Raw genomic sequence first — 16,529 nt, forward strand, 5'->3', positions numbered from 1 at the left:
TTGGCATTGTAATGCTAAAATGAAACCCATCCAGCTGGTGTTTTTGTAGTGTTTTTCACCAGCCCTCTAGGCATTGTTATACATGTCTTTTTAATTGATGGCCCGCCTCACTGGATGCTAAAATGAAACCCATCCAGTCGGTGTTTTTGTGCTGTTTTCGCCGGCCCGACACGTCTCGAAGTGTTCGGTCATCTCCTCGACCCGCGCGAAGCCCAGCTGGCAGTTGGCGCACCGCAGCAGGTTGTCGTTCTGGTGACAGATCTGGTGACGGTCGAACTTCACCTTGTCCTGGAAGCCCTTCCAGCAGATCTCGCAGCGAAACGGCACCTCCCCGGAGTGCACCATCTTGTGGAACTTGAGGTGGTTGGGGTTCCTGAACGCCCGCTCGCACTCGTCGCACTTGAACGGCCGCTCGTCGGTGTGTTCGCGGACGTGCACCTTGAGCCGCTCCGCCAGGTAGAAGGCGCGGTCGCAGTGCGGACACGGGTAGGGCGGCGTGTCCAGGTGCGTGTTCAGGTGCTTCTTCATCGTGGCGTACTTGCCGAACTCGCGCCAGCAGATGTGCACTTGTAAGGCTTGTCGCCCGTGTGCACGCGGATGTGGTCCGTCTTCTGCGCCAGAGTCTTGAAGCCCTTCTGGCAGTACGGACACACGTGGGGACGCTCGCCCGTGTGCGACATGACGTGCACGCGTCGCTGCTGCGTGTGCTTGAACCTGCGCTCGCAGTACTCGCACTCGTAGGGCTTAGACTTGTGGTCGTCGTCTCCAGACACCGCCGATCCAGGTGGGCGCCCGGGACCACGTCGTCCGGGTTTCTGCTCGCTGGATACAAAATCTTGTCTCACGGTTGAACCGTATGAAGAGTTGTTGACAGAATTACACAAATCCGAAGCAAACTGAACTGGCTTGTCTACAGTCGAAAAGGTCTGTCTGACGTCACCGAATTGAATTGAATTACCATAGTGACCCGTGACGTCACTGTCCGAATTGAGACTCTGGCTCAACGCCTTTGCAACTATGTCTTCGTGATGTGAAGAGTCCACAGTCTGATTGTCCGTGACGTTAGAACTTGTGACAGTTTTGTGGTAAGACTGATGCAGCGTTGCCTCGTTCATAGAAGCCCCCGAAGACGTTACATCAGGGTAAGACTGGGACGCAGTTGGTATGGAATATGTCATTTCTTTTACAACTTTACCACAGCTTGACGGGACCACTGCCTCCTGTAATCCTGCTTGATAAATGGGCGACCTATCGCGGGTTGGTTGAAATTTCGAATTCTCAAGCTGCGACATCACCGAGCCTGCACTGGCGTAAGAGCATGACGTGACGGAACCAAGAACACTGTACGACGTTTGACCCGCCGACGCCACCAAGCCGCTGTTGGCGATGATGTTTTCTGCGTGCATGCTGCTCACCGCAGACGGCCAATACTCCTTCTGCATCGCACCGGGCATGTGCGCCACGACCATCGACGCACCGTCCATTTCCTGTCTGTGGGAAGCGGCCATTGCCACGGACCCGTCACGACCAACATGCACTGGTGCCATGTTCACAGCAGAACCCGCGTGGTTGACATTCGCGACAACTGGAATAATGTCCTGCCTGTTCAGCGGAGCAGAAACGGGCACACAAACTCGTGGTGGGTCCACTGTTCCCAACATCTGCCCGAATGACCCGTGACCTCCCACCGCGGGCAGGTGGAGAGGTCCCGTGGCCGACCAAGGAGGGTAGTAGGCTGCATAGTTGTGCAAACTCTTCGGTTCCAGGTTCACCATCACTTGGTTGCCATGCGACGACCCCAGTGTTGCCGTTGTCATGACGGCATGATTGTTGTGTGGTGACGTCACATGGCCTTGCTTCTCCACTGGGAAGGTTTTCCATTGAGCTGTAACAAATATGAAAGAATCATTGGAAAGGCCACAAAATATGTACAAAGTCTTGAAGACTTTGTTTCTAAAAACAAAATCTCAGAAACAAAGTTTCCAATACTTACTATAAATGATTTTACGAGATTTTAATATTAGGCCTATTTCACAAACACTTTTGCATAATGATGGACACACATAGCTTATCATAATCTAATGGCAAACAGGGGATATATAGAGATTATTATACGAGCTTGTGTGTCGTATTAATTTTACGAAACGAGTGTCAGGATTGTTGTATTACTCGAGCAAGAGCGTGGGTAATACAACAATCCTGACACGAGTTTCGTAAACTCAGTACGATTCACACGCGATTGTAATAATTTCTTTATTATCCACATTATCAAAAATATTATTTTCATGAATAACAAGCTAGGACCATGTCAAAACGTTTGGAATGACCAAACAACGTCAGTGGTGTCATTTTGATATAGAAAATAATACATGAGTGTCCATTTGATACCATTTATCTTACAAGTTGTTTAAAAACGTACAGATACGTTTTTTAAACAACGAGTTGTAAGATAAATGACATCAAACGGATACGAATGTAGTATTCTATTTCTTACATACCACGAAACAATGAAAATGTAAACAACATAATGAACTAAATTATGTTGTTACAGAACGTAGCCTAACTGGGTCATGGCGTATGAATACTTGGCTTTAATACATACATACCACGTCATAACCAAATTACTACTGTACTAATAGATCCCTTTTCCTTAAAAAAAATAGTGCACTCTAAAACATTTGCAAACCACTCGGAAAATGAAATTGATGAGAAGTGAGCAGACATAACTGTTTTCCAACACGAAAGCAAGCATAGATACATTGTAGAAAAACACATCTATTTTAGTAAAAACAATAGTGATATTTCTTTAACCAAATGGTCCATGTACCGCATGGGCGGATCCAGGGGGGGGGGACCAGGGGGACGCGTCCCCCCCAAAAAATTTTCAAGTGCCCTCAAAATGTCCAAGTGCCCTTTTTGTTTGTAGAATTTTTTTTTTTTTAAGTAAACAATAATTATATTGTAGATAAATGAAATCAAGATTTTCGTGTACATGCGCAAGCTTGCAGATATGTGTCTGTGTTATTGAGTCTCAATGGGGCCCCATTGAGGTTCTAACGCGAGTGACGCCAATTTACTTCATTATTGCTAGTATATTATGACGTAGAACTGTAGGAATTCATATTAATTGTAAATATCAAAACTTGTAGTAAGGTGCCCTTTTGACGAGTCAATGTGCCCTTCTTTTTTGGTCCCCCCCCCCCTAAAAATATTTCCTGGATCCGCCCATGGTACTACCATACCCTTTTTGAAACCCTAACATGAGTTCATAGTTTTCAATTATTGCATAATATATCAGTTACTTATGATATTATACTATTTCCCCAGGAGTCTATATATTATAACTCATGGTAATACTGTGCCTCACAAGGCTGCACAGAGTGTAAAGCATTTACACATCCTATATATTTTATTTGTATACTAAGTAATGTATGTATGTGTATATGTGTGTGTGCGTGTGCGAGTACGTCCCATTAAACTGTGTATTTTATTGGCATATATGCATCTTTATTTATTTATTTACTTATTTACTTATTTATTCATTTATTATTTATATTCGTTTATGTACCTATGTATATATTGTGTTAACAATAAAATTTAAAAAAACAAACAAAAAAACGCGGTTTTCGTTAACATCAAATAATCGTCCCATCCCTAGTAGCAAGGGGTCTTATATATGCACTATCCCACAGACAGGATAGCACATACCAGAGCCATTCATATACCAGTCGCGGTGCATTGGCTGGAACGAGAAATAGCCCAATGGGCTCACCGACGGGGGATCGATCCCAGACCGACCGCGCAACATGTGAGTGCTTTACCACTGGGCTTTGTCCCGCCCCATCACGGAAAAGATTCTCAGAAACAAGGTCTCAAAAAAAAGTCGTAGATGTATTGTGGCTTTTACCTAGAATCAGAGGAGGAATCATTATGGTATATAATAGAAAGAAGTGTTTTATTTAACGACGCACTCAACACATTTTATTTACGGTTATATGGCGTCAGACATATTGTCAAGGACCACACAGATTTTGAGAGGAAACCCGCTGTCGCCACTGCATGGGCTACTCTTCCAATTGGCAGCAAGGGATCTTTTATTTGCGCTTCCCACAGGCAGGATAGCACAAACCATGGCCTTTGTTGAACCAGTTATGGATCACTGGTCGGTGCAAGTGGTTTACACCTACCCATTGAGCCTTGAGGAGCACTCACTCAGGGTGTGGAGTCGGTGTCTGGATTAAAAATCCCATGCCTCGACTGGGATCCGAACCCAGTACCTACCAGCCTGTAGACCGATGGCCTGCCACGACGCCACCGAGGCCGGTCTGGTATATAATAATTAATACTCTATATACATGTATTGTGATATATAGAGGATACACCCCTTCCCCCCCCCCCCCCTCCCCTTCGAGTGTCTCGTGTCTTGTCATCCATTAAAGGCTTTTGTAGGAGATATCGCTGACACTATAATTTGCGATATCTCCGCAAGCCTCGGATTTCATACTTTTATCAACTCGTGCTGATAAATTATGATAAGTGACATGAGGTGGAATGCCAAGGGAACTTTGGGGAGGATTGGAGGGGCATCGTAACAAACTGAAAATTAATATATAATAGAATTATTACTATTGCAAAATTGGGAGGGGGCACACGCCTCTGCGCCCCCCCCCCCCCCCCCCCCCCCCCCCCCCCCCCGATCCGCCTCTGCATACTTGAAAAGTTGTGTAGGAATCGATTTCAGTCCTTTTTTTTGTACTGCATTTGCATACATTACAGTAATATATTGTCTATCAGGCTAATTAAAGTGTTAAACCTTGCACCCCAGTCACATGCAATGAACTGTAACTCTGGATGTTATGGGTTACCAAGCTTGCAATTTTCAGACTATCTTCTACAATATCCTAGATATATCCAGTAAAGTTTTGAAAAACATTGGTGAGGATATATTTTGGGGGTCAAGGTCAAAGGTCATTGTCAAACTAGAACTTCCTAGGATTGATTTTTAAAAATGTTTTTGTGTATAATAAATTTCATTCGTCTATTCAAGACCTTTAAAGAACCATTTAAATTGTTTTCTTTCTATTAATAAATATGTTAGAGCCTTTTGAAAATGGGTGGTATCTTTAACGAGGTCAAAGTTCAATGATCTGTATCTCGACAATTAATTGAGTTAAAAGTCCAAAATGTTGGTTCGAAGGTTTTCTCATTGACTACTAAAGGTGTACCAAATTTCATTAAAATCTGAGACGGTGTATCGGATCCTAAAAGTGATTGATATTTCTATTATAGATTATTACATAGACAATACATGTTTGTGTTCTTTTGAATACTGGAGGTGCCTTTTTAAATACCTCCCTTCCCTGAATAATGGAAAAAAAGAAATGTTTTATTTAACAATGCACTCAACACATTTTATTTACGGTTATATGGTTAAGGACTACACAGATATTGAGAGAGGTAAGCCGCTGTCGCCACTTCATGAGCTACTTATTTCGATTAGCAGCAAGGGATCTTTTATATGCCTATCCCACAGACAGGATAACACATACCATAGCCTCCAGTCGTGGTTCACTGGCTGGAACGAGAAATAGCCCAATGGGTCCACTGATGGGGATTGATCCCAGACCAACTGTGCAGCAAGTAAATGCTTTACCACTGGGCTACATCCCGCCCCTCTGAATAATGGAGTGCCGTTTTTAAACGGTTCCCCATTGCTAGAATTCTGCATCAACCCCTGCTGAGGAAGGATGTATTGTCCTAGGGAGGGACAGTTCTACCATAGACCAAAAAAAACTTTTGTTTTGTCTTACGACACCACTAGAACACATTGATTTATTAATCATCGGTTATTTGAAAGAAAGAAATGTTTTATTTAACGAACGCACTCAACACATTTTATTGACGGTTATATGGCGTCAGACATATTGTTAAGGACCACACAGATTTTGAGAGGAAACCCGTTGTCGCCACTACATGGGCTACTCTTCCGATTAGCAGCAAGGGATCTTTTATTTGCACTTCCCACAGGCAGGATAGCACAAACCATGGCCTTTGTTGAACCAGTTATGGATCACTGGTCGGTGCAAGTGGTTTACACCTACCCATTGAGCCTTGCGGAGCACTCACTCAGGATTTGGAGTCGGTATCTGGATTAAAAATCCCATGCCTCAACTGGGATCCGAACCTAGTACCTACCGGCCTGTAGACCGATGGCCTACCACAACGCCACCGAGGCCAGTCATCGGTTATTTGAAGTCAAACATTTGGTAATTTTGGCATGTAGTCTTAGAGAGGAAACCTGCTACATTTTTCCATTAGCAGCAAGGGTTCTTTTATATGCACCATCCCACAGACAGGATAGCACATACCATGGCAATTGGTATACCAGTTGTGGTGCACTGGATGGAATGAGAAAAACCCAATCAGCTGAATGGATTCACCGAGGTAGTTCAATCCTAGAATGCAAGCAGCTCAAGCGAGCACTCAACCGACTGAGCTAAATCCTGCTCCTACTATAGACAAAGTGCATGGCAATGATTCATAGAAAAAATCAGGAACTTTTTTAACACAATCCTTTGACTATATTTTGATTTTGCATACTATGTCTGTTTTGGCTTCCACGTTATTGAACAGCTAAAACTTATTATTAAATAACATTTAGTGAAATATCTTAAAATATCAGTCACTCAGTGACGATAACACATTTAAGAGTGAAAATTTCACTACTTCACTCTAAAATGTGTTATCGTCACTGTAGAAAGTGTTATCTTCACTGTAAGAAAGCTGGAACTATTTTGCTGCTGGCATTTTAAAAATAAAGATAAATTGCCAAACATTATGTAATAAATAGAAAATTTCATGTCTTTTGTCAAACATGATTTATATCTCATCTCATGAAGTGCAACTCGTGAGATATGATTGCAAACTTCACTCGATGAGATATAAATCATATTTGACAAAAAACATGAAATATCATCTATTTATTTAACGACTATATGTAACCCGTGCTATACTGAGTTTTCTAAAAAGATATATATATATATCTCTGTGTAGATAACCCTCATTAGTCAAGGCTATATAATGTAGATCCTGAAATTAATGCGATCATAATATTAATGCGAAAAAATGCGAGGTCGTGTTATTCACATTAATAATATGACGCATTTATTTTTATGTTTTGTCTATGTGTCCGAAAAAAACCCACCAAAGATTAAAATTCTAATAAATTTATAAAACACAACTGGAAAACAAATCATCATTTGCGAGACAGACTAATTGTCCAATAGCCCAGCAAGATGCCAGCCACATGTGACGATTGCAGGGTCATTGGCCACCCTGTCAAAAGCACACATGATCCATCGTGCACGGATGGGTTTTAGCACACTTATCCTGATTTAACCGAAGGGTACACAGACGTGTATTGTTAGAAAAAAGTAATATTTCAAAGGGAGGCCACTTGCATTAATTTCATGTCGCATTTTAGTCTGCCCACCGCCAATCGCATTAATTTAGGGACACATTAATTTCAGGATCTACAGTATATGGCTGGTCGCTGTTATGTATATAGCCATTTCTATGCTAAGTGACAAAGATGGCAACCTCCATTGCCAATGTATTTATGGAATTAATCTTTGTACGCAACATTTAGTACGATGTGTGTATGGACCTGGATGCAAAAATATCTCTGCAAAGTGTGACATTGGGTAAGTACAAACAATTTCTGCAGTTTGACAGCTTTTTGGAATTCACAACAAAAATTCAAGTTATACCCTAATTATTTGTCACATGTAACCAGAAACAAATATATATTTTTATTTGACCTTATCTCAAAACATATTTAACTAGTTATATGGCAATAAATGATTAATTTTTAGCCCAGGCCCTGTAGTCACTAAATATTGGTTGGTGTAAAACTCACCTGGTGAAGTGAAGATAACAGTTTGGTTGGTGTAAAACTGACCAGGTGAAGTGAACATAACAGGGTCGCTAGATGGTGGTTGGTTGGTGTAAAACTGACCTGGTGAAGATAACGGTCACTAGATGGTGGTTGGTTGGTATAAAACTCACCTGGTGAAGATAACAGTTGCTAGATGGTGATTGGTTGGTGTAAAACTCACCTGGTGAAGATAACAGTTGCTAGATGGTGATTGGTTGGTGTAAAACTCACCTGGTGAAGTGAAGATAACAGGGTTGCAAGATGGTGATTGGTTGGTGTAAAACTCACCTGATGAAGATAACAGTCACTAGATGGTGATTGGTTGCTGTAAAACTGACCTGGTGAAGATAACAGTCACTAGATGGTGGTTGGTTGGGTGTAAAACTCGCCTGGTGACGATAACAGTCACTAGATGGTGACTGGTTGGTGTAAAACTCACCTGGTGAAGATAACAGTCACTAGATGGTGACTGGTTGGTGTAAAACTCACCTGGTGAAGATATCAGTCACTAGATGGTGACTGGTTGGTGTAAAACTCACCTGGTGAAGATAACAGTCACTAGATGGTGACTGGCTGGCGTAAAACTCACCTGGTGAAGATAACAGTCACTAGATGGTGATTGGCTGGTGTAAAACTCACCTGGTGAAGTGAAGATAACAGGATCGCTAGATGGTGGTTGGTTGGCATATGGGTTGATGTGACATCTATCTTGTTCATTGCTGTATATGCCTGACATACTCACAAAGTCGGTGTTTCATCTAAAACCTAATTTAAAAAATACAAAACAAAACATGTTGTGGTTTACTGTAATACAGACATTGACAAAAACATGATGATTGTAATCATATTCATAAGCGGAAGGTCAGGGGTATCACACACACAACACACCATCCAGTGCTTGAGAAAATCTTCGAAATTTGAGCAAAACAATGGAAAGAAAGAAAGAAATATTTTATTTGTTTTATGCACTCAACACATTTTATTTACGGTTATATGGCCTCGGACATATGGTTGAGGACCACACAAATACTGAGAGAGGAAACCCGCTGTTGCCACTTCATGGACTACTCTTTTCGATTAGCAGCAAGGGATCTTTTATATGCACCATCCCATAGACAGGATAGCACATACCACAGCCTTTGATGTACCAGTCATGGTGCACTGGTTGGAGCGAGAAATAGCGCAATGGGCCCACTGATGGGGATCAATCCCAAACCGACCACTCATCAAGCAAGCGCTGTACCACTGACAATGGAGACACAGGTCTTCTAGATTATGGTAGCCCCACTCCTATGGCTAGTGATATTCAATGTTGGGCTAGTAAATAACTACTATTGCCATGCCCGATGGCTAGTGAAATTTGTTTGGGTCAAATGTTGTAGTTAAGTCTTATTTTGTTAATATGAATATCCTGCCCCCAGCCCAATCCTCCAATGTTGGTGTTTTTAAGCTCTATCTCCCTCTTTAGGTGACATATCTGATTATTACTATTATTTAGTAAAATTGTATTAAGTTAGAGTAGAGTAGGACTAAAGTAGTGTCGGAAATAGAATAAAAATGATTTTCGTCAATTATTTCTTTCATATTAAACTGACAAATAAATATTTTGTAAATACCTATTTAATGATACTTTACCTAATTTAGCATTTACTTGTTTGGGCTCTCATTGATGTACAAGGTAGTATTTACTCTTGAAATTTAATGTAAAGATGTCAGTAAACAGGAGATTTGTGACCTTTATTGGAACAGGCTATAACACATTTTGATGGCTATGTGTCAATTTCATTTACCCTTAAACAAACTTTTAATTTAAAACTGAAAGATAACTGATTATTTTGAATTGCAGCATAGATTATTAATTTTTACCAGCATATTTAGTGAATATAAATACAGTAGAAATGTAAACAATCTTGCAGCCGCTTAAAGGTGCTATATCAGAAGTTATATGTGATCATCTGTTTGTGATAAAGATTCTCCAATAAAAATGTATTTTCTACTAGTATATAAAATCATTTCCTATAATCATAATTATGGACATATAGTTAAAGGTGTAGTCTTTAAATGTTAAAGCAAAATTTAATAAAAACATGATTTGCAATAGCTGTCATTATGCAACTTTGAGATAGCACCTTTAATACCGGAAAATAGATCACAAACTCAAAATGGTTCTCGACAGTTTTGCTCAAAAGTTACTTATAAATGTCTACTAATATTTTGTTTTGGAGAGGAATAGGGGTAAACCATCATAAGAAACAGTCCCTCACATATTGTAACAGCAATGAAATTGACATATGTTGACCAAACTTTGTTATAGTCTGTTCCAAGAAAGTGCACAAATCACCTGTTTACCAACTTATTTCTTTTAATTTCAAGAGTAAACACCACCTTGTACATCAATGAGAGCCAAAACAAGTAAATGCTAAATTAGGTAGACTATAATTAAATAGATATTTACAAAATATTTACTTGTCTGTTTAATATGTAAGAATAATCGACGAAAATCATTTTTATTCTATTTCCGACAGCACTATAGTGACTTTTTAATTGTGGCTAATAAATGTTTTAAATCACTGATCCCATGGCTAGTGAATTTTGTAAAAATTCTATAAGCTCTGGCATCTTGTGCTTCTTATACACAAGGGCCAGATGTAGCTCAGTTGTAGAGCACTTGCCTGAGGTGTGACGTGTTGCAAGATCGATCAACTCGGGCTTTTTCCACTTCCAAGCAAGTGCCCCATGACTACAATTAAAAAAACTGTGGTATGTACTATCCTGTTTATGGGAAAGGGCTTATAAAAGATCCTATGATGTTTTACTGCAGAGTATGACAAATATTTTGAAAAGTCACTAGCCACAGGGCTAGTGGGTTTGTGAAAATCACTAGCCCACCAAGATAAAGCACTAGCCCAAATTCCTGATCAATTATAACTGGATTTTTATACAATTTTTTGTAACATTACACATTTACGAGTATAACAGTAAAATAAAACAAACACTTAAATCATGTAACTTTCAGTTTTTTGTCGTGTTGTACGTTTGGTTTTTTGTCAAGCGTGATCCATCGTCATTAGCGTTTTCGCGTTTGCCCTTCCCCAGGGGAGAAATAATTGAGCAAACTCATGGTTGATATCTAAACCCACTATCAAAATAATTAAATTTAAATGAGGGTACGACAGTGTGACACACGGTAATAGATGGTTCAGTGTATTCGGTAGTGGGTTATACATTTAGGGCCCTACTATTTATGTCGCCAGGAACGGTGATGCCAATTGCTCAAATACAGGACATTATCCCGTGTCAGACCGATATCAAAAGAATATAACGGCGACATCTAATCCGTTGTTAATTGATGAACAAAAAAGGTATCATCTTGTATCGGCAGCTGTGACGCATTATCCAGACCGATACACAAATAGGTCAAGCAGAGTCATTGCATGTGCGTTACCATTAAAGTAAATTGTTTTCCTGATTGCCGATAACCACATGTCAGCGAAGTGTAAAATTAGAAAACAACAGGTAAATAAAACAAACACTGAAATTCAAAGCGTGACCGGGGTTTACTTGATTGAGAACTGTAAATTACTGACAGGAATATCACATATTGTGGCCCATAAAAGGTGTTCAGTATAGCATACCTGTGAAAATTTTTCAACAGAAAATGATGTTCATTCTTCAAAATATTATACATTTTGTGACCGTTATCTGACTAAATCATGTAACGCATGCTCTTAAATTGTGTAAATTAATTGTATTTTGGGCCAGAGGCCTTTTACTGAATAAACTGTCTGTCTGTCTGAATTTTATAAAAATTCTAGAAGTGCTGGGAGACATTCCAGTAAAATCAGCTGGTCTGAAACCTGTTCACCATGTATTTCCCCATTATTCTACTCACAAAATATGCATGTGATTCGTTTGCAATCCTATATACCTGTTTGATAGTAACACTAATATGAATAAACATTGTTACCGGATTCATTTTAATTCAGCATAAACCTACGCCACCCCAACTCACCGACTTCAAAAATGGGAGCCTGTTTCCCTATGACTGCAATTAATGGTGGATGGATGGATGGATTGTTTAACGTGCACATTCAGAGCAAGCTGTTGTAGCTCACGCCTGTCATGGGCACAGGTATCTGCCGGTTCCTCTGTCCAGGACAGGAAAGGTGGGTGGGGGGTAGGAGGAGGGACCACCTGCACTGGCAGATGCAAGGGGGCACCAGCTGTCCGACCGTGGTCGGTAACAGGTGGAGGGGAAGCTAATGGTAGCTATACATACCTATAAATAACTAAGGGGCCATTGAATAATATAATTATGTAACACAGCATTTGGCTTTTTTAAATATCCCCCCCCCCCCACCCATAACGTTTTGTAATCCTTAGACTACTCCCCCCTCCCTTCTACAATTATTTAATACTTGTGAATCCCACCACCCTCTTTCCTTGCTATTGTAAGATTATTTTACCAATATTATTGGATTTTCTGTTTTATTTTTGTTTGTTTTGTTCAGCAATAAATACTAGTACATTATCTTCAATGGGGAAAGGGGCAAGCGAGACGTAGCCCAGTGGTAAAGCACTCGCTTGATGTGCGGTCGGTTTGGGATCGATCCCCATCAGTGGGCCCACTGGGCTATTTCTCACTCCAGCCAGTGCACCACGACTAGTACATCAAGGGATGTGGTATGTGCTATCCTGTCTATGGGATGGTGCATATAAAAGATCCCTTGCTGCCAATCAAAAAGAGTAGCCCATGAAGTGGCAACAGCGGGTTTCCTCCTTCAATATCTGTGTGGTACTTAACCATATGTCTGACGCCATTTAACCGTAAATAAAATGTGTTGAGTGCATCGTTAAATAAAACATTTCCTTCCTTTGATAGGAAAGGGGGTAGGATCTAGCTTAGTTGGTAGAGCGTTCATCTGAGGTATTTACATCGTAGGATCGAATCACCTTGGTGGCGTCGTGGTTAGGCCATCGGTCTACAGGCTGGTAGGTACTGGGTTCGGATCCCAGTCGAGGCATGGGATTTTTAATCCAGATACCGACTCCAAACCCTAAGTGAGTGCTCCGCAAGGCTCAATGGGTAGGTGTAAACCACTTGCACCGACCTGTGGGCAGCGCAAATAAAAGATCCCCTGCAGCCTGTCGTAAAAGAGTAGCCTATGTGGCAACAGCGGGTTTCCTCTAAACAACAGTGTCAGAATGACCATATGTTTGACGTCCAATAGCCGATGATAAGATAAAAAATCAATGTGCTCTAGTGGTGTGGTTAAATGAAACAAACTTTACTATTAAGACAATTCTCCGATTGGGGGTTTTCCCATCCCAACCATTGCCCCCATAAATGTTATATATAAATAAAAGATACATTGCTGCTAATCGAAAAATATAGTGGGTTTAAGACTACAGATCAAAAATTACCAAATGTTTGATGTCCAGTCATTTGACGATTAATAAATCAATGTACTCTAGTGGTGTCATTAAACAATTTTAACTTTAACTTTGATGAAACATTAAAAGTGTATGCCTTATTTTTATAATCTAAAATTATTTCTGAGAAACATTTTGTTGCCATTCTTCTACTAAATTCAAAAGGTGATTGTTGCTTGTGTACCTTTTTTGTCTTCTGTGTCTGGAAAATTAGGGCTTCTAGATTATGGTAGCCCCACTCCCATGGCTAGTAATATTCAATGTTGGGCTAGTAAATAACTACTATTGCCATGTCCGATGGCTAGTGAAAAAAAGTTTTCAAATGCTGCATATAAGTATATTTTGTAAATATGAATATCCTGACCCCACCCCCATCCCCCAATCTTAGTGTTTTTAAGCTCTATCTCCCGTTTTAGGTGGCATTATTACTATTAGTAAAATGTATTAACTTAAAGTAAAGTATGTAGGGCTAGTGATTTTTTTTTTTTTTTTTTTTTTTTTTTTTTGTATCTTGTAAATATTAAAAATCACTTATCCCATGTCTAGTGGATTTTATAAAAAAATCTAGAAGGCCTGACTGAAATACAAGCTCCGGTTAAATCTTTGTGGCTACTTCTTTTCTTCCTTTCTTCCTTTTTTTCTTTCTTTCATTTTAACTTTTTAATAACTTTAATTTATTATTAACCAATATTGCTAAACAATGTAAATAAACTATATAGTCCTTTTCACTGGGAACGCCTTTTTTTCATACTATGGAATTTACTACAAGTTATTTATTTTTGAGCTGATTGTTTTCTATAGTCTGTCCAACAGGGAACGCCTTTTTTTCAAGCTATGGAAATTGTAAAAAGTTATTTATTTCTGACACAAAAAAAATAGTATTTCTTTTATTATTTCCAAAATACTTTTATTTTTCTTCTTAAGTCAAACCAAACTGAAATTATTTACAAAAAAAATAATAATAAATAAAAAATTGTAGGAGAATGGGGCAGACTACAGGAAACCAAACGACGAAAAACATTTATTTATTATGCGTAGCCTCATGAAGAATCTTTCGCCACTGACAAACCGGAAGAATTCAGCCATTAATTTCACATCAGGCGCAATCGCTGACGGCAAAAACTAAAGCGTCTTACATTAACTTTAAATATTAACGTCAAAATTGTGTTTTTTGCAAACAAATAATCCATAACACTTACCGCATTTACATGAAAACGTCAATGGAAGCTGTCTAAAATATTCAACGATCAATTCTCGCCATTTCCTAATGCATAAAGGGAGATAACTGTCATCGAAAATTATTTAATAAAGCACCGCTAATTGGGGGTGAAGTTGGCCTATTTTATTCATTACCAGTCTCTCAACATTTTAATTGTAATAGCTTATCTAAATATTATATTTAATACTAGTGATATTAACAGATCAGTATGCGCAGACTGATATAATTTGGGGGGGAAAAAAAAAAAAAAAAAAAAAACACAGGCATTAATGGCCAACTTCGTCCTGCAATATATTTGATAGGGCCTCTACAAATTAATGATATTATTGATAAATGAACATAATTTGCCGTATATTACAGTCCGAACTTTAAATGTGATTAAAACAGCGAAACAAAATAAGAAAAAAACTAACTTTTGTAAAGAGGTACCAAATGTGTACCGTATTAGGCGGTCATAATAAAATTTATTTGCAAATTTAGGCCTGTGGAGATTAGGCCCTACCTTCTGTTTTTTTTCAAAAACATATCAAATTGTTATTTCCATTCAAGGAAGGAAGGAAATGTTTTATTTAACGACGCACTCAACACATTTTATTTACGGTTATATGGCGTCAGACATATGGTTAAGGACCACACATATATTGAGAGAGGAAACCCGCTGTCGCCACTTCATGGGCTACTCGATTAGCAGCAAGGGATCTTTTATATGCACCATCCCACAGACAGGATAACACATACTACGGCCTTTGTTACACCAGTTGTAGAGCACTGGCTGGAACTTAGAAATAGCCCAATGGGTCCACCTACGGGGGTCGATCCTAGAGAGACCGCGCATCAAGCGAACGCTTTACCACTGGGTTACGTCTCACCTCTATGTGCATTCAACTGATTTGGGGTTTGTTTCTCGATCCAGCCAGTGCACGACAACTGGCCGTGGTACGGCCTATGTGCTTAAATATGTCTGTGCAGACGCGGATCCGGGGGGGGGGGGGGGGGGGGGGGGGGGGGGGGTCTGGACCCCCTTCCCCCCCCCCTGCTCGTGACCAAGAAGCAGGATTTTAATAACGGGAATATACTTCAAATCCATCTAAAGCTATCTTCAAATATGAAAATTTCCTATCGAGGGGGGCCCTTCAAAGGCTCAAGACTGGACCCCCCCCCCCCCGCTAAAATTCCTGGATCGCCTCTGCTGTGGGAAAGTGCATATAAACGATCCCTTTCTGCTAATGGAAAAATGAAGCGGGTTTCCTCTTATTCAAAACAATACTGTCTGTTTATTAAATTGTAGGCCTATATGTTCACCTTGGTCCTGGTACCGCATTTCAATTTCTTTCCATATTTCTGGACGTGTATGGCAAAACTCACATATATTTGATTCTATATATTTTATTTTATAAAGAAAAGTGTTTGTTTTTATTATTCGATGTAAGATTCTATATTGAAAGTTGTGTATTTTATAGATAGAAATGGTAAATTACAATCTAATTAAAATTAGCTCCACTATTAGGCCTACATGTGGATCTAACAGCAGCCAGTTGGAGCTCATGTCCACCAATCAAAACTTTACTTGCAGAATCATGCCAGTGATTTAAAAATAATTTGAAAACATTCCGAATTATCCTGAGGGTATACGACATGTTTCATGTGAATTACGAATGCCTTATTTAGACCAGTAGAAATAATTTTAATCAGATTGCTAACAACACTGTGTAGTCTCCAATGTTTAAGTAGCATTTCGTCTGTAAATAATAATTTAAATATTGACCAATCACACTTCGCCTTTTATAACGTTATTTGGGAGCATACAAATTCTAAAAATATCGGGCGAGTCTATTTTAGAGGCCGCAGTACAGCGAACCATACCAATACGTACGGGATGGGTTATCAGTCTTCAATTTTACATTACAAATTATTTATTTATTAAAAAAACTAAAAACTAAA

The 16,529-nt window shown here is 39.6% G+C and overlaps 1 protein-coding gene across 1 annotated transcript; it reads right to left on the reverse strand.

Moving 5' to 3' along the window:
- Positions 1-392: 392 nt before the first annotated feature.
- Positions 393-14,627, reverse strand: LOC121386594 (protein sister of odd and bowel-like). The gene is made up of 3 exons (XM_041517545.1): positions 14,569-14,627; positions 8,576-8,701; positions 393-1,885 (listed from the first exon to the last, which is right to left on the reverse strand). Exons 2-3 carry the CDS (start codon positions 8,670-8,672, stop codon positions 525-527), a joined length of 1,458 nt encoding a protein of 485 aa, XP_041373479.1. The 5' UTR covers positions 8,673-8,701; positions 14,569-14,627; the 3' UTR covers positions 393-524.
- Positions 14,628-16,529: the final 1,902 nt, after the last annotated feature.

Source organism: Gigantopelta aegis, chromosome 12, assembly GCF_016097555.1.
Source record: "Gigantopelta aegis isolate Gae_Host chromosome 12, Gae_host_genome, whole genome shotgun sequence".
In the NCBI taxonomy this organism is placed as follows: domain Eukaryota; kingdom Metazoa; phylum Mollusca; class Gastropoda; order Neomphalida; family Peltospiridae; genus Gigantopelta; species Gigantopelta aegis.